Genomic DNA, 24327 nt, shown 5'->3' on the forward strand with positions numbered 1-24327 from the left:
TTGTAGACGTCAGTCAGATGACGGGTCACCGGGTCAGCAAAAGAAATCTAACTATGGCAGAGACGAGTCTGTAATAAAGACTACTGGCGTTAGTCATAAATGAGTGTCTTTTCTAAAAGGATATTTTTGTATGGTGGTCATAGAGAAATAAGCCCTTTTGAAAAGACTCCTCAAATCCGATACTGGCCTGAATTAGCTATGAATCGTTTGTCTTTAATTATCTGTATTTGCCATGTATTTGTAAGAAAGGGATAAAACATAATTCAACTAAATCAGGCCCGTAAAGTTGTATGATTAAGGCGGTTAGTAGTTATTTTTATTTATGGTATGTCTCAGCAATCAGTAGATGATTTTTTTGCTCTTGCTAGGTAAATAATAATGTATTTAACAATAAGGGTACTTATTGTCGGAGGCGTAAGGCGCTTCATAAGGATTTAATGAGACGACCTATGGACGACTGACAAGGTATCTTTTTATATTATCAAACTACACAACGGGACTTAATCGCGTATTTAATTATTAATGCGTATGCGTATTTAATTTAATAAAAACGCGATTAAGTCCCGTTGTGTAGTTTGATAATGTTTAATAATCGTGAAAGTTTAAATCAAGGTATCTTTTGACTGAAACGTCACGATGTATAAGAAAAATAACCACTCTCATATATATATTACATTTTATTAACAATATGATATAATCGACATGCGACATGCGCTCTTAATCTCATTAGAAAAAAAGAATAATCCTTTTATACAATAAGACACTAAAACCAAAACAATATGATATACATATTATAACAGAATATGTTTTACATAACATGGACTTTCCCCTAATTTACATTACAATAAACAGTGTTCGGAAATACGGTGAGCCATCTTGCATCTATGTAACAGTTAAATTACTTTTAAACAATGACTATTTCCACACTAAGTGCATCATGATAGTTGTTTCGTGTAGATGGCGCGACTAAGATGTTTCAAGTATAGAAATAAAAGCGCAACGCCATTCCGTTTTTAACTCTTAGAGAGCTCACTAGATGGCGTTGCTATATTTCTATGCTTGCGTTTTGCATTTGGCGCTCTACATAAAAGCACGTTACTTTCTACGGAGATGAACAGATTTTGCGAAATACTTGTCGCTGGCTTTTATTGTAGAAAATCAGAAGTTTTAACTACTTTTACGTATTATTACTGAACATAGATGGATGGCTCGCAGTTTTTGCTATACACTGACAATGAATAACTATGGCGGGCCGCCAGGCGATGTTAAAATAATAAAAGTTTACAATTACCCATCATATACAAGTCAAAAGCAAAGCTGAAATAAAAATGGACCCATATTTAAAATAATATACAATTTTGACGCCATGACAGGCCCGCATCTTTTAAAACCTAAATTACTAATATTTTCATAATTATACAAGTTTTAGTATACTTTTTACAGACAATTAGTCTTTTAGATTCATTTCTATCTTGTCGCTGAGGTTACTTAATCGTTAATATTTCACTTTTAACCCCACTTTTTGACTAAAATCTAAGACAACTAAATACTTTTATTTACTTATCTTTATAAGTCTTCATAAAAATCGTTTTCCTTATTGTTGCCGATGACGTCAAAATTAGACAGTTGTAATCATACAAGAATGACAATAGTATGAACATTGACAATCTTTATTATTTACTTATCTTTGATTTTAGTTTCATAAAGTGGCTTAAGCTTCGTTGTGGAGCGGCGTAGAAAGGGCAACATACTCGAGAGCAAAAAAAAGGGCCACTTTCTATGGAAATTTCCATACAACGTGTCCTATTTTCATTGCCCTTGTGTACAAAGTTTCATTTCCGACTCAATTGGTAGCGTACACTAGATTGATATAAATTGATGTTAAAGGCAAACGATGCAATCATGTTACATAAAATATTGTAATAAAATCACTATACGGTGAAAAAGATACACTTTGATTTCTATATGAGGATAAATCTAAGAATATAGCCCAAAACAAACACGTTCACTGCTGAGCTACGGTCGTAGCACTCGAAAACATGGGTTTTCCGGTATGTAGCAGAAATGCTTCGTAAAGTGTCATTCTATGGAACTTGCTAACTATTTAAACAAACCGCCATATTGAAATTGTCTCTGAATGATGAATTTACTATTGACTTTTGTTTACATAGTTAGCCAGTTCCATAGAATGGCACTTTATCTGTGTGTTTTTAACACGTTCACTGCTGAGCTACGGTTGTAGCCAATAACATGGGTTTTCCGGTATGTAAAGGAAATGCTTCGTAGTGGCAAAACGACAACGTGTCGTGATTAGCGTTGGGTTAATAGAAGGTTATTGTTGTAAATATTAAATTAGAAGTAAACACTATCAACAACTCTAGTACAAACAGCAGAAGAAGTAATTATGCGGCCGAAATATCCAAAATGATCTGAACACAACTTAATTATCAAGACAATAAGAGGGTGTGTAGATCATTTTGAATACTCCCCCGCTTAGTTACTTCTGATGCTGACTGTGCGTTTAAGCTCCATTAGGATGCAACTGGGATAGTATAAAAAAAGAAAAAATAATAAGTGAAAAGCGAAATATTAAAATATCTCTTTAGGCTATTTCCTAGATCCTCCTAAGTTCCTAAAATTCATGTGAGACACATCTATCTACATATTCTCGCGTGTTAGTACTTTACAGGCACAAACCAGTATTTGTGACGCTGTCAGGCAAAAGGTACCGGTTAAGTTGTAAATAAGGCGCAAGGGGTAAGCATAAAGACGCAATTAAAAAAGGAATTTTTGACAAGTGCCTTTTGCCTGAAAACGTCACATTTGTTGAAGCAGTTATTAATCACAGAATCACTCACACTATGTGAGATACTATAGCAGTGGCGGTGCGTGCATAGAACCCGATTTCAATCGGCTTACCTAAAAGGGAGTTGAGTGCCTTATCTTACAGGTATCAAAAAAGGCATGCCAAATATGCTCCTACTTCCACAAAAATTGTGTTTGACGCACCGCCACTGTACAGTAGTGACAAATAAACATTTAAAAAGCTATTCTACCTGACAATACCTGATAATATAAAGTAATACTTGAATAGCCTTAGTACTAGGGAATGCTCCCGGTACCGAGTTTGTATGGCGAGAACTGGGAATTCCCGGTTCCGGTACTGTATTTGTATAGAAAACCAGTACCGGGAGCACTCCCTACTTAGTACTAATGAGATTTCATCTCATTCACACATACTAAAACTGGCTGAGAACAAAAAGTGTCAATACTTTTATCAAAAATTTTAGAAAACAAATGTGAAATGTGTATTTCTCAAATTAAAGGGACCTGTGTCGCACTCGCAAGCTTGACTTGTAATCCCTTTTTGAGTACAACAGAATTGTTTCCCAAAAGATGATAAATATATTAACCCTTCTATAACTTTTTTTAATAGCTTATGGTATATATTCTCTATGACACTTCGATTTTATAGTGCCAAATATGATCCAGTCAATATATACAAAATGTTATATGTATAGCGAATAAAAGTTATTGCTTATAACTGAATGGCGACTTTTACTATTAAAATAAAACTTATAAAGCAGTGAATAGCTTTTTAGATAACATATTCATTCAAAACAACTTTAAATATATAACTGTTTGATAACTCTAGATAATTAATACAATTATTTTCAATACCTAGTCATTGTTTTAAACATTTTACTTTGAACAGAACATAATTAGGTATTTGATATTACATTTTCTGTCATATTTTACCAAAATAAACTGTAGCTGTAAATAGAAAAATGCATTTCTTTACATCAAATTAGTATTACCCCCATTTTTATATACAAACGTTCAACTTTCCAGTCTTTTCCATAGTTGTTGACTTGTTTTGTTACTTATATGCAATTTAGCAAAACTACAACAACATATACCATACTATATATACCTACTCAACCTAGCAATCCTGAGGGTCTAATGCCAAAATCGAAATTTCGTAATCTGCCTTTCTATCGCTCAAATATGCAAGAGGGGGAGAGGCAGATAACAATTTCGTTTTTTTTCTGTAGGCCTCATGGTTAGATTTTATGTAAAAGGGTTGAGTATGTCTGACTTAGACTGTCCTTTTTGAATTTTATAAACCTGAAATTTCACTCGGAAACTCTTGATGTGTCGGCTATTTCATTTTAACAACAAATGGCTTTTACTAGTTTTACTTTACATAGAATATATAATATAACTTCTGTAAAAGCTACATCTCTCACTCTAACATTGGCTAGAGCAAGGCAGCATTGCAAACTGGCAATAATTGCCAGCAACGGAAATATTGCTGTAACAGTCATTCTGAAACTAATCTATAGGCTGATTTTCGAGTTTATATCCATCAAAAATTTCACTATAACTTTAAAATGACATCTGTAAGATAAAGATTGAATTTTGTTAGGAACCTTCTTTGTTCAAAAACTGATATTGAAGAATAAGTTTCTTTTTCAAATTAAATTTCACTTGTAAACTTAACAACGAAGTTTCATTCATAAAAATCATAGAATTTCAATTAAAATTTTTGAAAGATACAAACTCAAAACTCGATTTTGAAGCTTTACACAATTGTTTTCAAATAAGAAAACATACAGTTCATCTCGTCATCAACAGTAAGGTTGACGGCGCATGTGCATATCGGCTATTGACTCGGTTCGGCCTCTGCACTTTCTGACCGGGTTACACTCACTGGCTTCTCCGCTATCTGGGGCTTCTCGGCAATCTGCGGCTTTTCTGCTACTTGAGGCTTCTCCGCTACCGCTGGCTTCTCAGCAACTTTAGGCTTTTCAGCCACAGGAGGCAGTATTTCTGAATTTTCATTTTCAGGCTGGTTATTCTCAATATGTGCATTGGACATTTTGTTAGTTATCTCCTCAGTTTGATCCTGCTCCATTTCGGAGGGTTTGTGGTCTTCGTCAACAAGCGGAGGGCCTTGTTGATGGTTCTCTTGGTGTAGTGGAGAAATCGCTCGACCCACATAGTCTGAATTAGCTGCATTTTGCTGCCTTTGAGACGGGGTTTCAGAGGAATGTGTCAGAGTTTGTGTCTGTGGATGATGGGGATTATGTAACAGTAACCTCGATTTATCACTCTTTCTCCATAGAGTCACCTCCTGTTGTTTGAAGTAGCGGCGATCTTCAGTATCCATCAGTACTAGATTTAGATAGTACCTGACAGAAAACTTGTTATTGATGTCCCTCATTGTCGGGGTCAAATCATATCCCGCCAAGAACACTCTTATAGGTATGCTTTCACCTCTCACTGGAGCCCCGTCCATGATCTCATATTTCGCAACGGTTTCATTCTCCGTAAATGTATTTGGTCCTGATCCAGTTGTCTCACGTTTGATAATAGATATCTCCATATGTTTTATCTTGATACGGACTAGCAAAAAGTATATTTTACCGACTATCACATCTTTGAGGTGGTACTTTGATTTGTTGTATTCAAACTCTATGTGGAGGCAGTCTTCAATGCCCACCTCCATTTTTATGGAGTTTAGAACGTCAGGGTAGCTGCAGAGCGTGTGTACAGCGATGTCCACCTCCTTTACGATGTCAGTTAAGCGGCGGACGATGGTAGCGCGTAGGAAGTACCTCAGTCTGACATTAGCGCCTGTGTACACCTCATAGGGCTTCTCTACGTTTGCAAATTCGAATGGATACGACGTATGTTGCAGGAGATCTCCAGGCCGAGCCAATTCCTTCACTAGCGATATGAATTCATGATGGTTACCTCTGTCGTAGAACAATTCGATCTGCCCTATTAGTTCGACCTTGATTCCTTGATGCTCGAGCTTCGACCCCGGCTTCCGCAGCGTGACGTTCACCCGCCCCGACACAGTTTCGCCGTCATAATACAACAGTAATTTCTCCTTTTTGCCGTCATCCGTTTTCACCTCCGCTACCTTCCGCTTGTCAGCATCGTCGAATACGATCTCTATATCCGCGGTTTGTCCGAATCCGAAAAAGCTCATTTTCACACTGAACTGTTACGTGAACTCCAGGAAACTTTTTACGCTATTGTAGACAAGAACAATCACGTTTTGTTTAAGAAAAACATTGAAAAACGGCGATGAAACGCCCGCGAATCTATAGAGGCGATTGAAGGTTGAAGCAAAGATGGCGACTAAATTCATGTCGGCTGTCGGCCGAGAGGTTGTTAAATGAAATAATTAATAGAAACTCACCAACTAGACATCTCTGGATCTCACACGCATATTTCTTGCAAGGGTCGGCCGGCATATATGATAATAATTAGTACATTAGAAGGAAAATTTCAAGAAAATGGGATATTTATTTTTATCATGTGTACATTTGACAAATTTTACAATGGCAACCTTAGAAAATAAATACTGCGTTCAAGATCTGCTAATCTAATAGATAAAAGTAATAAATTCAGAAAATTTTAAACTTGACTTATTTTCAATATAAAATTCACATTCTTAATTTAATATCTCTTATACATATATACTCGTGTTATTTGTATTTTGTATAAACATTTTGTGAATGCTTTTGACTGTCAATGCTGCCAACATGAGTCCTTTTTGCTAATAAATGGCGGACCACAAAATTTTGTAACAAAAGCGAGCCGATATTTCTGTGAATAAATCGTTACGAAATAAAATATTACAATGGAGTTGACTCGCACTACACTTGGAATTGCAGTGGGCATTGCCGGGACTCTGTTCCTGGGGTATTGTGTATACTTCGACCAACAACGTCGCAAGGACCCTCTTTTCAAAAAAAAGCTCAGAGAACGTGAGTGCAATGTAGTTTTTTGTGTTTAGAAAACATTTACATGCTCTATTTGAGTCCAATATCGTGCAAGTATGACGATATTTTTATGTAAATAACATGCTGCTAACATAACATCATTCATTTTCCACTGTCAGTGATTGATTTATTTCTGAATAACCTACAAACCCAGTGATCGTTGCGCACTTGTATTTATTTTCGCTTCAATAAGCGCATAAATGTATGTACAGATGCGCTGAGGGAGCGCATGTGCGAGTAATTAGGCCAAATATTGTGCAACATGCAGCAATGACATTGGTTCGTGACCGAAGTTCATTGGAAACCGACTCTAATGTCTTACATCTTTTTAGGCGTATTTATATTGTTTCTTCGAGAAATATAGGCATTTCTATAAACCTGTATAACTGTCTACTTAGGGTTCTATATTTTTATGCGTTTTAAGCACTGTAGAACAGTCACCATGTTTTTTTTTTTTTTTTTTTTTTTTAAGGGGTTTTGTGACGCATGATTATAGAATTCTATTTTCAGATATAGCTGGTCAAGCAGATCTTGTCAGTAGAAAAAGGCGGCAAATTTGAAAAATGTAGGCGCAAAGGGACATCGTCCCAAAAAAAATTTGAATTTCGCGCCTTTTTTTACTGACAAGATTTGCTTGACCAGCTTTAGTGTATGAGTATCAAGTTGAGTATGTATACATTCATTAGCTGACTTTTTTCTAGCTAGACCATCTCCATTGTTTATAAAATAACATCTGTTCAGAGCAGTCTAGTACATGGCCCAACAGCATTATTTCTAGAGACATTTAACCCTATAGAGTGCTTGCGCTATGAGCATTTTGCAACCCGTGGCAAAAAAAACTGTAATCGATTTTGTACTACATATTAAGTGTATCTATAAATACTCTACAAAATGTCAAGAACGCGCACTCAGCTTCTTTGGTCATATCATGCGGTCTAAAAAGCACAACCTAGAAAGGCAGATTATCTTGGGCCAAATAGAGGGCAAGCAAGCGTGAGGAAAAGCACCCACGAGATGGTCTGATGTTGTGAAGAGGGTGGTTGGCGGCAACATGCAGTGCGTGACCCATATGGCCTATGATCGCACACTGTGGAGACGTAGCATACATGGTCGCGATCCTCAGCAATGAGGGACCGAGGAAGAAGAAGATAAATATAATAGTTGTTACTTTTTCTAATAATTTTTGATATATTTTATCACATAAAAATTACTTTAAACTGATTTATCCATTAATTCAAACAAAAAATCATGTTAAGTAGGTGGTGCGACTACTCATGGGTTAAGAGAAACTAATGTAATATTTATTTATTGTACATTATTTCTTAATAACTGCAGTATATAATTTGTAGTGTCCGACCGAAGGTTCGGTTTCGGCCAGTTTCGGCCAAAAAATCGTGTTTCGGCTGTAGTTTCGGTTTCGGCCAAAAAACGGCCGAAGCTTTCGGCCGGGCCGAAACTTACGAAATGGTACTTCGTACTATGAAACTAAACTATGTGACAAAGACCAAAAGTTGGGGAATAAGTAGGACAACAATTAAGCTTGTGCCTGCTCGGTCACTACAAAGAGCGCTCCACTCTCGCTCAATCGGTCAAAAGAACTAGTTCGGTCTTTTAGTTCCTTTAGTTCAGTTCGGTCTTTGAGAGCTGGGAATGTATGAATCGATATTACAGTAGTTTTTTCCTAAATCTTTGGCAACTGAATTAAGATTCAAGTTGTATGATACTATATGACGATTAAACATCAAAAAGACAGCTAGACACAATAAAATAAAATAAAAAATATGGAAAAAATATTTAATTTTTCTTCATACTTTTCAGGTTTAGGACTGTTTGTCACTCTTTTATCTCGTTCGCACTCGTGTCAGCGTCATTGTGAACCATTTCGTTCAGTCTATTTTCTGTTTCACTCATGTCAAGCGCTCACCAATCCCACTGAACTAAAGGACCTAAAGACCGATTAAGAGCGTGCAAAAAGATTTAGTGCCTTTTGGTCCTTGATGGGATTTCATTCTTAACAGTTCTTAGTTCATGACCGACACAAGCCTAACAACAATATTAATATGTACCTACATATACTGATTCATGTATAGGTACAGAAATTAATTGGTTTATTATAAAACACAATTCCACTAATGAGGGCGCCACTATATAGACGGTCGATGCAGTCTTAAAAGGCTGTTAATACCTATAACGCGCACACTGTCTAATTGTATCGGAGTAAATGAGATAGCACTGTCGCATGTTACTGGGCCTGGGGCCCAATTGACAACTAATCCCAAGAATTGGCGTAGGCACTAGTTTTTACGAAAGCGACTGCCATCAGACTGACCTTCGAACCCAGAGAGTAAACTAGGCCTTATCGGAACTAGTCCGGCTTCCTCACGATGTTTTTCCTTCACCGAAAAGCAAATACTTAGTAAATATCAAATGATATTTCGTATATAAGTTCCGAAAAACTCATTGGTACAGTCACCTGCAATAATATGTTACTCTTCAAAGGCCGCAAAAATATCTGACAGGATCTTATTTGTAGAGCCATAAGAGCGTGTCACATAATTTTGCGGCCTTCGAAGAGTAACATATTATTGCAGGTGACTGTACGAGCCGGGGTTTGTACCTGCGACCTTCGGATTGAAAGTCGCACGCTCTTACCGCTAGGCCACCAGCGCTCAAGGAAATATCTCGCTTTTTAATACAATTGACATTGGTTGGAGTCTGTGCTCAACTACTTATCCTGAAGCCTGAAGCACGGCTTTGACTTCGTTTGAAAGTTCGCCTCACTGGGGCACTTCGGACGTTTAGGCCCAGGTGAAGATCGGTACCCGGCCTTGCGATATTGTCAACAAAAAATTCGCGCTCGCTGCGCTCGCGTTTTTGGTTGACTCTGTATCTTCACATGTTGGCTTGACTGGTGAATGAATAGAGTTAGACCAAGAAAGTTCTACAATTATTTTGATAGCATACGCAGTGCAACTAGTGCAAATGTTATTTATACGTCATAATTTCACAGAAGTGTTGACGTTTAAAATAACACTTGCACTGCGTGTGTTATCAAAATCGTTGCAGAATTATCTTGGTCTAACTCTAGTAATTTTCTTAAAAAACTGCTTAAGTAACATCAATTTCAAGGACATTGGGTGTTGACAGCCCCATAATATGTGTGTAAAAGCGGTTTTATGACATTTTTTCAACGATTTTAACAAGTCTACAAAAGGTTCGGTTTCGGCCGAAACTAGAGCCAAAGCCGAACATTCGGTTTCGGTTTCGGCAAAAAAACATGTTTCGGTCGGACACTAATAATTTGGCTCATGATTTAAAGTGAAAGTTACACACATAGACTAGGTATTATCTACACAACTCAACCATGAAACTCATAAAAGTTATAGTCTATTTGTCTGTAATTTAATACCTATAATTATGTTTGCTTATTAAATCATAAAAAAGACTTACTTTCATGCTTTTCTTATTCAATAACAACTTGTTAGGTTGTTTCTGTTTTCTTTCAAATCATTTCTCTTAAAACGACATAAAGTCTTGGAAAGCTTTTGAAGAAATCTTAATACTTTTACTGTGGACTAGGCTCCTCCGCGCGTGTATTACTAGAGTCAGTGGGGAGACACTCCTGACTTCGGGCGAACTCGGCTCCGTTTGGCTCAGCATTGCTCCGAGCAATTAATAATTAACCCTAATAGGGTTGGCACCACTTGACGTCCTTTTGCGTGCACGACCACAGATAAGATAATCACTTGAATTTTGACAACCCTAAATTGCCGGAAGGGATAGTGCTATACGTTAGAAAGGGATAGCATGATTCGTCCCTGAGTCGCTGTCAAACTTCGGTTTTGTAGGAAGCATCCTTTCTGTACGGTAGTACTATTATTTATTCAGTGCTAGAGTTACGTTACAAGCACCCATAGGCTGAAGTGTCTGATTAACATCAGGCAGGCACACTTGAACCCATGACCTTCCCTATGTTGTGTTGACAAAGGTTAAATATCATCATCATCATCATATCAGCCAGAGGACGTCCATTGCTGGACATAGGCCTCCCCCAAAGAGTGCCACAATGACCGGTCTTGCGCCACCCGCATCCAGCGGACTCCCGCGACCTTTACCAGGTCGTCAGTCCACCTTGTGGGGGGTCTACCCACGTTGCGCCTTCTGGTACGTGGTCGCCACTCGAGAACCTTTCCGCCCCAACGGCCATCGGTTTTACGGGCAATGTACCCCGCCCACTGCCACTTAAGTTTAGCGATTCGGAGGGCTACATCGGTTACTTTGGTTCTGCTGCTTTGGTTTTGGTTAAATATTCCTCATTATAATTGCAGGCAGACAGAATGCCCGCAAATGTGCGTCACGCTCTAACGCAATGGGCGGGCCCCTGCCTGACATGAGCGACCATGAGGCTATGCAGCGGTTCTTCCTGCAACAGGTATAGTTGATGTTTAACTGTTATATACAATACAAGCAGGACACAATGCTCGCAAGAGTGCGGCTCGCTCACACGCCGTGGGCCTCTGCCTCACATGAGCGACCATGAGGCTAAGCAGCGGTTCTTCCTGCAACAGGTATAAAAAAAACCGGCCAAGTGCGAGTCGGACTCGCGCACGAAGGGTTCCGTACTAATACGCAGAAAACGGCAAAAAAATCACGTTTGTTGTATTGAGCCCCACTTAAATATTTATTTTATTGTGTTTTTAGTATTCGTTGTTATAGCGGCAACAGAAATATATCATTTGTGAAAATTGCAATTGTCTAGCTATCACGATTCATGAGATACAGCCTGGTACAGATAGACAGACAGATAGACTGCGGAGACTTAGTAATAGGGTCCCGTTTTTAGCCGTAGGGTATGGAACCCTAAAAATATCTTAATATTATTATGTTACAAGTAGGAAGTAAGATTTGGAATTTAAATGTAATTTGTGTGTCCACAGATCCAGTTGGGTGAGGAGCTCCTGGCAGCTGGAGACCTCGAGGCGGGAGTGGAGCACCTCGGCCAGGCTGTGGCAGTGTGCGGGCAGACACAGCAGCTGCTTAGTGTAAGTTAACTTCTCATGCTTTCTCATTTTTAATCTAAAAGTTAGGTATACATTTTTAATCGAAAGTAGGGAGTTTTGGATTTTAATACCCAAAACTCCCAAAACCTCATGGCCTCATTGGTCGATAACTCAGTCGATATACAGCGTGCGGTGACTCCCCGCAGGCTCTACAGTCGCCATCAGATATATCGGAGCAGCCAAGGTGCTCAAAAATATCTAAACACGCACCCGTTAGACCTTGACAGCATTGAGCCTACACAATAGACGCGTGTTCAGATATTTGTGTCGGCCTCGGTCGCTCCGATATATCTGACGGCGACAGTACTAAGGCTAGTGAAACTTAAAATGGCATGCGTCATGGAAATCTCCCGCACCCCGCATGCGGGGCCTATCAACCAAATGAAACTGAGCCTTAAAGTTTATCCATCATGTTTCCAGGTGCTCCAACAAACCATGCCGGCTCCAATCTTCCACCTGCTCCTAAAGAAGCTCCCCGAAGTCTCCGAGCGACTCCGGGCCTCCATGAAGGCGAGCGGAGGCAATTGTCTGCAAGAGGAGGATGTTGAATAAGCAGAGGCCTAGACGATGTTGATTTGCACTTGCGGAATGTTCCATACAAAGAAAAATAGTAACACTTTCACCGCCACAGTGGGATATAGCCGACAAAGGTTACGGTATAAAATTAATCTTACTACATTAAAAGGTGTTACTATGCTGTGTTATCTAGTCGTGGCGGTCAAAAGGTTAAACTAATTTACTTACTTTTTTCTTGCCGCTGGCCGGACTTTAAGTGACATAAAGGTGTGTGCACGTCAAAATGCATACATTGATGTGACAGCTGCACACACAATGACATGTCACAAATCAAATGTGTTTTGATTATTTTATTCACACCAGTTGTGATGAAATTGTGATCTGACTAGGAAGGAGAAACAAGCGACAAATGATTATGACGGTGATGATGATGATGATGAATTAATACAAGAATTGTATCGTAAATATTGTATAAATCTGAAATAACGAATTTATTTCAATGTATGTAGGTTCATTTTACAATAACAGTCTAATAATGTCGTCCATATGTGGCGAGTCAGGTAATGCCATCTTTTAACTCTTGGTTGGTCTTAACAAGGGTAAAGGAGATAGCATTATGATCTCAGTAGACGACTTACTTGTAATTTCTTCCGCAAGTGCAAATAAAGACTCGAAAACATCAAATGACTGAACATTTTCTCAAACCCCTTCTCTTTTGATTACGAACAGAGTTCTATGGCATATTGAATCCCATACAACATAGAACCATGTCACTTTGAAACGGGTCTCTATTGTTTCCCAAATGGTTTTAAGTCCTAATGTATTGTTTGCCCGAATTTTCGTTAGTGTTAATTGGTTTTTCTCAGAAACGCGTAACTTTTCAGGATTGCCATAAAACAAACCTAACCTAACCTATCTATAGAATAACCTTACGAAAATCCTGAAAAGTTAACGGTTTCAGTTTTGTGACTAACGATAATATGACAAACAATACATTATGACTTAAAACTTTATGGGAAACAAAGGGACCCCCTTCGAAACACGACAGCCTAATCGTATTATTTGTTCCATTATGCATTGGGCTAATCTATTTTAATGTACAATCGGAACTATCAAAGAAGGTAGAGTATTTTCAAATACATTACTTTATGTAACATTTCTTTATAGTGAATGTTAAAAGCATTAAGTTGAACAATAGCGTGTAGTCTTAATTTTAGTGATTATTGATACAATACTTGTCTTTTGATTTCTTAATAATTTAATCATGCTTTATTCTTTAATGTCATGTCACTCACAGTTTTGAATTTATAAATTATTTGAGTTAATTTATTTTGAGCTGTATTGCCGAAAAATATAATTGTCGCGCATTGCCGACTGGTGTTAACTCTTTAATCGTCTTGTCGGCATTTCTCACGCCTATTACACGATGGGTAAAATGCACGTAATGCCTGCCTAAAAGTAAGCGGACGACATAGCCTATGGACACTTGTAACGTCAGCGGTATGCGCGTTATCATTTCCTACATTATTTAAACTGTTCAAAAGTTTAAGTGACATGTTTATTTCAATTTAAAATCTATACGGTATTGGCTGTGATAGTCCACAAATATAATATCCGCCATTTTTCAATATCGTGACAAGACAAAAGTTTTTATTGTTTTAGGTTTTGTTCGCAACTGGTTAAGGATGCCTGTGAGTTTTGATTGAGATTTTATTGTGAATAAAAGTATTGTAAAAATGTTTGGCTTTTATTTGAATTTTTATACCTTTTGAACGCCAAACGGCGTATCCGTTTGGCGTGCCACTGACGCATCCGTTTGCCGTGCCACTGACGCCACGGGGGTAAAATTTAGTTGTGTGAATAAATAATGTCAACTTAAAAGTGGGGTGTTTTTAAGTAGAGTTAAAAAAAAAACGATCGACGTCAAATGCCGTCTTTGGCGTCGTTGTCACGATTTTGCATTGACGTCAATTGCCGTCTGTGGCGTTCAAAAGGTTAACCTTTGTCGGCTATAGGGTTAAGGTTAACCTTTTTTATAAATAAAAGCTTGCAAATATTAAAACTGGGTGTAAGAATAAATAAAAGTATGAAACCCACATCAGTCACCATTATATTTAACAAGTAAAATTAAAATTCAACAATATATGTCATCATAATAAGTACACATAAATCTACTAATTATACTGGTATATATAAACCTATTTGTTCATAATAAAATAACAAGTACAACAGTATATGTACAATTTTTCAATAATTCCGTTGTCGACAGTTTGACAGAAAATGTCACACACCCGCCAACATGATTGGATAAGCTAACAAATATAAAAAAAAAATCAAAGCAATATAACTCACTCGCTTTAGCAACTCCGTCTGAGGGCCGACCGCGAAGCACATTCGACGTGTTGCCTCCCTGACACACTTACGTACGAATTTACAAGTGCGACAGAGAGGCAGCGGTAGGCCCTCTGAATCTTGCAATGGAGTAACAGAGATTAAAATACAGAAACTCTGAATTTCGAACATCATACCTATTCATATAATTTATTGCATACATGTTTTTTCAAAACCGTGTAACAAAAAGATAACTAACAAAGTCCTAATAGCCGGTCAAACATGTTTGTCAGTAGAAAAGGCGCGAAATTCAAATTTTCTATGGGACTATAACCTTTCGCGTCTACATTTTTTAAATTTACCGTTCTTTTCTACTGACGGAAATAGCTTGACAGAGTATACTTTCAACAGGCCATATATTTTTTCTACACACTATTTATGGCCGGTGATTGTCATAAATCTAGCATTGTAATAGCAAACTTAGTGCATGTAAATAAGGTTCTATATCACATATAAGTCTTTTGTCTATGGAGTAAAAACCAATGTAAACAACCAAATTGACCATTAAAAAAATTACCAAAAATCAGGACTTTACAACAGTAGAGCTTCTAATAAGATCCTGCGTTACCTTCATAACTTCTAACGCGCCTTTAGCAATAAGAGATTCAGCCAAATTCTTACCCAAATCATCACATTTCTCTATAACATCTATAGGCATATTTGAGTTCTCTATTAACCCACAAAAAATCTTAGGCGTTTTTAAAGCCAGTATCTCCTCTAAACTTCTAGTGTCTTCGCAGTTTAAATTTCCCGCCCTTTCCGTTATTCTTCTGTTTATTTCTTCGGGGTGATTAGGGTTGTCACTGACGTCCGTTTTGAGTTTTTTACCGGTTTTTTCGGTTTCGTCCGGGCTGAGTTTGTGCTTGACCGTTTTCCTTATCTGTGGGAAGGTTTGTTCGAGGGAATGCTCTATGGTGGTTGCGCCATCCAGGCTCCACACTGCCCCGGTTATGGTTAGTTTGAATTGTGCGTCGAACGGCTTCAGTCTTGTGGATACGCCGACGGGTGCGCTGCAGCCTCCACCTGGCAAATAATTAAAATCATCGTCATTAAGCTTTTAGCCTCGCCAAACTTTTAAAGAGAAGAGTCAAGTTCAGTAAAAATTAACAGTTTTTAGGAATGCCAAAATCCAAGTTGATTTGACTTGTATTGAAGAGTCGCAATTTCAGATTCAAATAGCGGCATGCGAGTGGCATTTTGTACTGACTGCCTACGACGCTGGTGGTCCTGGGTTCGAAACCCGGTAAGGACTCTTACTGTGCGATGAGTACGTACCTATAGGGAGCGTGCGTAACTGTAGGAGACAGCACAGGAGCCCTTTGTTTATAGGCGCGAGTTCTAATGTCATGCTTAAGTTTCCGATTTAGGCACCTAGATGGCAGTACCACCAACGCATAAAGAACTTTATTATTGAGACCCTGTGTCATACTGCTGGGCAAATGCCTCCCCCCGTAAAGAACTGCATGTAGTTATTACTGTAAATAGGTAGGCCCTCTAAGGCGCACAATCCATATATATGACATGACTACACACATCATATACCTACATAACATACACACAGTATTCGTATCGATTTATCACCTTCCTAGCACTTACCGAGTGTCTTAAGAAAGCTTCTCTCTGCCAGAATCCTGCAGTAAGTCTCGGCGTGGTTGAAGGGCGCCAGTAACGACAAAATGGCGTCGTTGTCGGCGCGACACTCGACAGCTAACGCGCCCTGCCCTACGGCGTATTTTATTTCTGCGCACGGTAGGATCTGAAAAGAAAATCAAATTTAGGCCCACACAAATATAGTCTATAGTCTGTATCTTTAGGTATTTAAATAAAAGTAAACAAACAATTTGTACATTTTCGGGTAGTTATTACATTTATTGGTTAATCTTAATATAAGCAGTCACTGAACGACCTGACATAAACCTATGTACATTATTTGATCATGTAATGATTTTCATCTACCCTCAACTGGCTTAACGAGCCATTTGAACCAGATTTTGTTTACTTTTATTGAAATACCTAAAGATACAGGGTAAATAAACTTTGCCACTTAGAAAAAGGCGCGCAGTTCAAATTTTGTAAGGTAAATCGAGCGCGTTCACCTTTTTGCCGCCATTTTCTACTGAATGACGGAAATTGCTTGCCAGACTAATAAAAACTTAAAACCAGGTACAGTCAGCGTCATAACTAGGTAGCATCCAAAGTATTCAAATAGTTCGGTACACCATACAAATTATATGGTTAATAAAACAAATGTATCTACCTCGTTCCTGATAGTCTCTTAGGTACTACCCCATCTATATTAAACACCCCGTATAGATATGAATAGGTATGTATACAGGGTGTTTTGGTAGCTAAGTAACTTTCAGGCCGTGATAACTGAGTTATTTTTGAACATTTCAACATGTTTTAAATTAAATTGAAAAGTTTTTTTAAATCGAATTGTATAAATTTAGAAAAATACCTACAGTTTGATAGTGACTGCGCATAAATGTATACATGACTAAATGAAAAAAAAAAACATTACTTAAACCAAAATCAATTTGATGTAAGGTCCTCGAAAACTATAAAACTGCTATCATACTGACCCAGTCACGATATTTTCCCATGCCACTTTAACTTCGATTTCGTTTATCGGGCCATGTTATCAATATCAGCTTAGTGATAAGAACAGACTGTAAACGCACGATGATGATGCAATTTCTGTGTAGGTACATTTTTTCATCTCATTTATTTATTCAATAAATGTACGAGTACCTTATACTCGAATGAGCATAATCTTAACTATAAAACTATACAATATCAAAATGAATAGAAGTCATAAGATCAGCCAGACTAAATGCACACACCAGACTCGTCGACTCTTCATTCGTTCCTTCCTTCCTTCCTTCTATTTATATCAAATCTGTATTCCTCGAGTTCGTCCAGTTATCGAAGGCGACGGCTGAACAAATAACTATACCAGTTTCACGATCGAGTGTTATTACCGCTACAGTCGTGGCAGTCAGCTGAGCAAAACCAAATGTTCCCCACTTTCGTCCAGTTTCTCCGTCGAGCCTTGTTAGTGAATTAAGGACAGTTCATAAATGTACATCGAATACTAACCTTAGATATCCGGTTACTCCACCCCATCCGTTGCAGCCCAGCGGCGGCCAGCAACAGCGCCGAGTATTCGCCGTTTTCGTCCAGTTTTCGAAGACGAGTGTTAAGGTTCCCGCGGACGTCACGGACGCACAATTGTGGGTGTTTCCCGCGGAGCTGCGCCGTGCGGCGGAGAGATGAAGTGCCTTGAGAGAAATGAGTACATATTTAACTAGGGTTTTTTTTGGTCATGGCCTCGGGCGCAAATTATACATACCATAGGCTAGAAAAAAGAAATGTGTGTAGGTTAGAACGAAATTTTGCAAACTTTAATATGATAATAGATGAAAATACAATGTTCTGATAAAAATAAAACCATAATTTTGTACCAAAGTTTGCAACTCGTATTAACTAGTATTTATAGTTTTGTTACATCGTGTTGAGTTGTTGACTTTGCTGTAGTTGACTTGAGGAGTTAACAACGAAATTCTGAGAATAGAAGGAACAGGAATACAAATTTTAACCATACCATACATTTCTAGACAAAATCTTTTAGTAGGATTGTGTTAAAATTTCTCAAATACCTACTGTTGTAAATATCAAAATGCCAACTTACCAATGACGGAGCCTTCTGGCAGGGTCTCCAATGTGTGCTCTTTCAGGTCTTCTCTGAGAACTAAGGCATCTCTAGGATCTTCCCTATAACAACATTCAAAAATAAATATTGAATCAAAAATAATCATTGTAGCATGATATTTATGTAAGCAAGGAAAGAGAAGGAAGCTAAAAGTTGCATTAAAATAGACGAACTTAAATGTAAACTTTACTTAGATGCTATAGTTATAAATGTTGAGCTTTTTATGAAGTTACGCTTATTTATGTGGCCGTGTCGATACTTTTACATAGGTAGGTACAGTCGACGTCAAATATATGCCTTATTACAATGAAGTAAGGTGCAAAAGTGTAAACATATCTTTGACCTCGACTGTACATATATTTTACAACGAAAAATATTTTTAATCAGCATGTGTTATTGTGGGGGTGGGACACTTACCCAGGCTAATAAAAAAATGTGTATTTGTACTATATAAAGCTTAAAGGTGGATACATAAACCTTTTACTTTATTTTGCACAATGTTCTCATACAGGCTGATAGAATAATAAAAAGCAAAGATATTAGGCCAAGCGCGCACTACGATTTTTTGTCGTGCGATAATTTTGTCGCAGAAATGCAACGTATGTGTTTATATGGCAGTGCGCGCATATACGACAAAATAATCGCAGCTATTTTAAAATTGTGATTTGTCACATTTTTCCGCGACTGCTCGCGACGCGATTGTCAATTTAAAATTGTCCTAAGGCCGCGGACTGGACGCACGCGGCGCCGCTGTCGTCCAAAACAGTTTCATTAAAGTCCATACATTGTGATCGTGCCGCGCGATTCACCGCTCGCGTGGATTGCGCTTGGGTGGACGACATTCGGAAGATTGCGGGTCACTTCTGGAAATCTGGATGAGATTGGCTCAGGACCGGGATAAGTGGCGCACTCGAAGAGAGGCCTATGCTCAGCAGACTTTAATGAAATAGAGATAGCCGTCCAGTCCGCGGCCTCACAGGTAATTTTCTAACCAGTGAAATTGACTATTCTTTATGATGTAGTGTGCGCTATGCCTCACCCACACACAAAGCATAGCCTTATAACATATATAAGTGCATGCACGTGTTATTTAAGCCATTATACGTCTATACTCGAACCTACTTGTTTCATTCAATGTGTCTCACCTCACATGGCGATCCTGGCAGGTTCGTCATGTGAGGCTTGGCGTCAATTGATACAGCTTGTTGGTTGAAAGTATGATTTAATTTTGAAATATAATCCTTAATCCTAAATCTGTCTATATAATCCTACGGAATATATAGACAGATTATATGAAGGTGTGTGTAACGTACAGTGCACTGCACACCACAATGAAACATCAAAACGACTTGTTACTATGAAGTTAGTTCACTTACATTACCTTATAGAAACTTGACTTATGTCTTCAGAATGATCTTTTTAGTTTTAGATGTTTTGAAAGTGGAAAACATGTTTGACCTGATGGTATTGTCCTTATAAATTTAACAAACAAACCTTTCAAACACTGCTCCAATAGCCAACCCCTCCGGCAGAGACGTCGGCAGATCCTTCAATGAATGCACCACAAAGTCCACCGTGTCATTCCTCAGTGCATCTTCCAGGTCTTTGGTGAAGAGAGACTTCTCGCCGATCTTCGGCAGGGACACGTCTAGAATACGGTCTCCCAGGGTTGTCATGGTTACTGGAAATAAGAGACAAAAAATATTAGGAGACTGTGTATAATGTTTTGCTTTGCTTGAAAACTTTCAGTGCCTTCTATAATGGTCATGATAAAAAAAATACATGATTGAGGGTATGGAACATCAATAGATATATTAATAATAAAATGATTTTATATTAAAATTATATTTATATTATAATCAAGTGTTCAGGTCTTAACTAAGTCCCATACAATTTCTAAAAATTTTGAATAGGATAACTCTTTAACTACTTACCAATTAACTCTCGCTCTCAACAAGTTAATAAATCCAATATTACTAAATAATACAAAATACTTTAAAATTAAGTATGAACTAAACAAATAGAAACTAATATAATAAAATACCAACTTACCAATAGTAAATTCTCTCTCTGGATGTACTTTCTTCAAGCTGTCTATTACAAAGTTTGTTTGTATAAGTGCCAGCTAAAACAAAAATAAGAAAATGTTAGTACCAGTGTCTATTTACCTTAATTTTATTTTTTTATATTTACTGTGCTTACATGTACACTTGTCAGTCACATTCAAAACATCTACTAATGTCTAATAGCTGAACAAGAAGACACCACTCTCTATATCTTTTGAAGTGTTGTTTCATCCGCTACTATTGATGCGGAGTATATCCCGTAAGAATACATTTTTGCCCAACAACATATTAAGTAAGTGTGAGAACATAACACATTATGTTAATAAGTAGTCTGGTGTACATGTTTGGGTAAACCTTATAGTTTATTTTGATATTAACAACTTTGTCCATAAATTCTCTGGACCATGTATCATCTTTGCAAGAACGATAATCTAAGGTTTCTATCCGTAGGTTTAAACGTTTAGTTGCCTGTAGATACGGAAAATCTTATCATAAAAAATATGTCAGCAATTAATTTCAAGACACTATCACAATCAAATTAAATCAAACTTACCTCGCTTTTCCTTGAACCGACACGTATAACGGTTTTCGCTTCGTTTTCCATTTTCAATAACTTCCGACACCGATTATTGTATAAGTATAACTTACATAAAATTATAACAGGATGTTTGTAGCTTTAAGGTTATGTCATGAATTGCACCCAATTATTCAAATTATTGTATAAACAAATTGGGTTGGGACTATCTAAGTGACTTGTCACTAACACTGTAGTGGACAAGTTAATTAGGCACATAATTTAAAAATCAAAGTTCAATCAAAACATCGCTTTCGCAAGGTGATTCTGATTGTGCAACTGTCATCATGTCATCCTGATTTGTCATTAACTGTCACTGTCACAAATTATAGTGATGACCCGTATGACTTTACCGGTAAAATAAAAGTATTTCTATTACAATTTTTTCTAAAGTAAAAATACCTGTTACTTCTTAAAAAGTCAAGTTAGTTCTTCTTCTTAATGTATGAATCTTGTATACGTATTTATAAATCTACCTTTAATGTAGTTTAGTCATGTAAGCCTGACCTGTAATCTATATTATCAATAAAATATGAGTATGAGTATGAGTAGTAGGAATAATTTAAGCCGCCAATAACACGCTTCTACACTGCCACTGCCAGGCGTGGCTCACTCCACGATTTCGTCGCTTAAGTAGCTAAGGGGCTATTCATAAATTACGTCATTTCAAATTAGGGGGGGGGGTCTGGACATCGGATGACGGTAGCATGAAGTAGGAGGAAATGGGGTCATTTGAAGCATGATTTTTGGATGATTATAGGGGGGGGGGGGGGTCAAAAATAGTCGACGTAATTTATGGACAGCCCCTAACACACTATCGCACCGCACCAAGGTCATTGTGGGACGCACCCATAAGTAAGAGGAAGAAAGCGATATCTCTTTCTCCCTCTTACTTATGGGTGCGTCCCACAATGACCTTGGTGCGGTGCGATAGTGTGTTAGCTACTTTATATCTACAAGTACATCCGTTCCACACCAATTTTGGTGGCTGGCCATCAAAGAATATAATACTCTGCTGGCCATAAACCGCGCGTGGCGCTGTCGCCACCTAGCGGCCATATCTGTCCTGATCGTAACAGACGCGTTTTGTTAGAGCAGTGGTGGACAAAGTACGGCCCGCGGGCCATCTGCGGCCCGCGAATGGATTTTATCCGGCCCGCCGCCGGTCCTATGAAATAATTAGTATATGGGCTATATGACATTGGCTCACGATTCTCACAAATCAAAATAAATTTCCTAAACTTTCTGGCCCCCCATGAAGAAAGTTTCCCCACCACTGTGTTAGAGAGTGAGTCTTCTGTAACTAGATTCTGTAACGAGAAAGGTTGCGCGCGGAGAGCGTTAAGTGCGGACGTGTAAACGATTTATTTTAAAAATATTAATATATGTTGTGAGTGAAATCAGACCTTAAGACCAATGTCATAGAAACGAATATTAACTGCAAGCTAAGAAAGTGTTAAATCTTTTTGCAACTGAAACAAGTGCAGCTCGCTTATCAGTGCGCAGCAAGTCGGCCCGGTTAGACGGAGGACTAACGAACGGTTAATTATCGACGTGCGACTGACGCAAAATGAGCCTCCAGGGGAACCTCCCTTCAAGACAATCTCAACCAGATTTGACAAAACTTGATGTGACTGAGACGGAGGCAGCTAAATCAGAGAATATAACTCTCCGCAAACGGAAACGTTCACAAAATGATGATGATCTGAGAAGTGATTTAAAAGACCTTCGCAAGGAAATTATCTCCATGCTATCGGAAATTAGTCAAAAGCAAACTGCTAAAATGGATAGTATTGCAGAAGATATTTCAACCATAAAGGATCAAATAAACAACATACAATACAAAACAGACCATCTCATCTTAGAACAGGACAAACTGAAAACAGAAGTCGCGGAATTGCGAAGCAATGCTAATGACGCAGCTCTAAAAGTAGCCTCACTAGAAACTGATGTACGAAATATGCAGGCGTCAATACCTTCAGGATTACCAGCAGCATCGGAGATGGCCCTCACGTGCGATGAAATGCTACAGGAAATAAATGAGCGCTGTGTGCGTGACAAAAATATAATAATCTTTGGTATACCTGAGCCGCAGTCCGCTGATCGCGACGCACGAGCTGCCTCAGATGCTAAAGAAGTCGAAACGCTGATCAAAATGACTGATGCAAACTGTCCCCATCCAAAAACAAATGTGCGCCTAGGGAAATACATGCCGGAAAAGGTAAGACCTATCAAAGCCACTTTTAACGATGCGTCCACTGTAAAAACTATTCTCAAGAACCGAACAAAAATAGACCGAAACGATGTACAACTTTACTCCGATAAAACGCCATATCAGCAAAAATACATGAAAAAACTAAAAGAAGAACTGCAGGCCCGTATAAATAGTGGAGGAACAAATATTGGCATAAAATACATCAAAGGCGTTCCAAAGATCATACAACTGGAGTCAAAAAACTAACTTCTAAAGTACAAACTAACGCTAGTGTAACAAAGAAGGAAATAACACACCAAATTGTAAGTAATTATGATGACCTTTTGAAAACAAAAAAAGCACTCACAATTTTATATCTAAATATTCGTAGCTTAACAACCACTGGAAGAATGGATGAACTAAGATGTATAATACAAGCCATTGGTAAGGTCCACATCATTGCTCTAACTGAAACATGGATAAAGTCTGAAACTGAAGCAGACTCATTAAATCTAGCTAACTATACCCACTACTATAATTTTCGACCGCACTCAAGAGGAGGAGGTGTTTCCATGTTTGTCCATAATGACATAAAGCAGCATATCATCGAAGAAAAAACTGAAGATGATAACCACTTTCTCTGGGTGCACATTGAGAAGTTTGGCTTGGACATTGGGGTCATATATAAGCCAGGACGTACAAATACGGATACATTCTTAGAATCTTTGTCAGAACAACTGCAATACAGGAGGAGAACCCTTGTACTAGGTGATTTCAATTACAATCTATTGGAAAAAACAAAGAGTATTGAAGAATATAAACTACTAATGCGTGAACACGGATATACTATACTCAACAAACTAACTAAACAATATTGCACACGAGAAACTCTAGAAACAAACTCTATCCTGGATCATATATGGTCGAATGTCAAAGGTCATGAATATCATATAGCTATAATCGAATCTAATACGAGGGGCGTTCAAAATATTCTCGGTATTGATATCTTACAAC

The 24327-nt window shown here is 38.0% G+C and overlaps 3 protein-coding genes across 3 annotated transcripts; 1 reads left to right on the forward strand and 2 right to left on the reverse strand.

Annotated features, from left to right (window-relative positions):
- Positions 1-659: 659 nt before the first annotated feature.
- Positions 660-6182, reverse strand: LOC134801828 (vacuolar protein sorting-associated protein 26B-like). Its single transcript, XM_063774460.1, has one exon. The coding sequence runs from the start codon at positions 5999-6001 to the stop codon at positions 4667-4669; it is 1335 nt and encodes a 444-aa protein (XP_063630530.1). The 5' UTR covers positions 6002-6182; the 3' UTR covers positions 660-4666.
- Positions 6183-6551: 369 nt separating this feature from the next.
- On the forward strand, positions 6552-14113 carry LOC134801871 (mitochondrial import receptor subunit TOM20 homolog). The gene is made up of 4 exons (XM_063774521.1): positions 6552-6785; positions 11129-11232; positions 11738-11842; positions 12281-14113. The coding sequence occupies exons 1-4, from the start codon at positions 6659-6661 to the stop codon at positions 12410-12412; spliced, it is 468 nt and encodes a 155-aa protein (XP_063630591.1). The 5' UTR covers positions 6552-6658; the 3' UTR covers positions 12413-14113.
- Positions 14114-14468: 355 nt separating this feature from the next.
- Positions 14469-21409, reverse strand: LOC134802019 (porphobilinogen deaminase). The gene is made up of 7 exons (XM_063774637.1): positions 21099-21409; positions 20532-20604; positions 19974-20160; positions 18459-18541; positions 17867-18048; positions 16364-16523; positions 14469-15790 (listed from the first exon to the last, which is right to left on the reverse strand). Exons 1-7 carry the CDS (start codon positions 21147-21149, stop codon positions 15291-15293), a joined length of 1236 nt encoding a protein of 411 aa, XP_063630707.1. The 5' UTR covers positions 21150-21409; the 3' UTR covers positions 14469-15290.
- Between the last annotated feature and the right edge of the window lie 2918 nt (positions 21410-24327).

This window comes from Cydia splendana, chromosome 23 (genome assembly GCF_910591565.1).
Source record: "Cydia splendana chromosome 23, ilCydSple1.2, whole genome shotgun sequence".
In the NCBI taxonomy this organism is placed as follows: Eukaryota; Metazoa; Arthropoda; class Insecta; order Lepidoptera; family Tortricidae; genus Cydia; species Cydia splendana.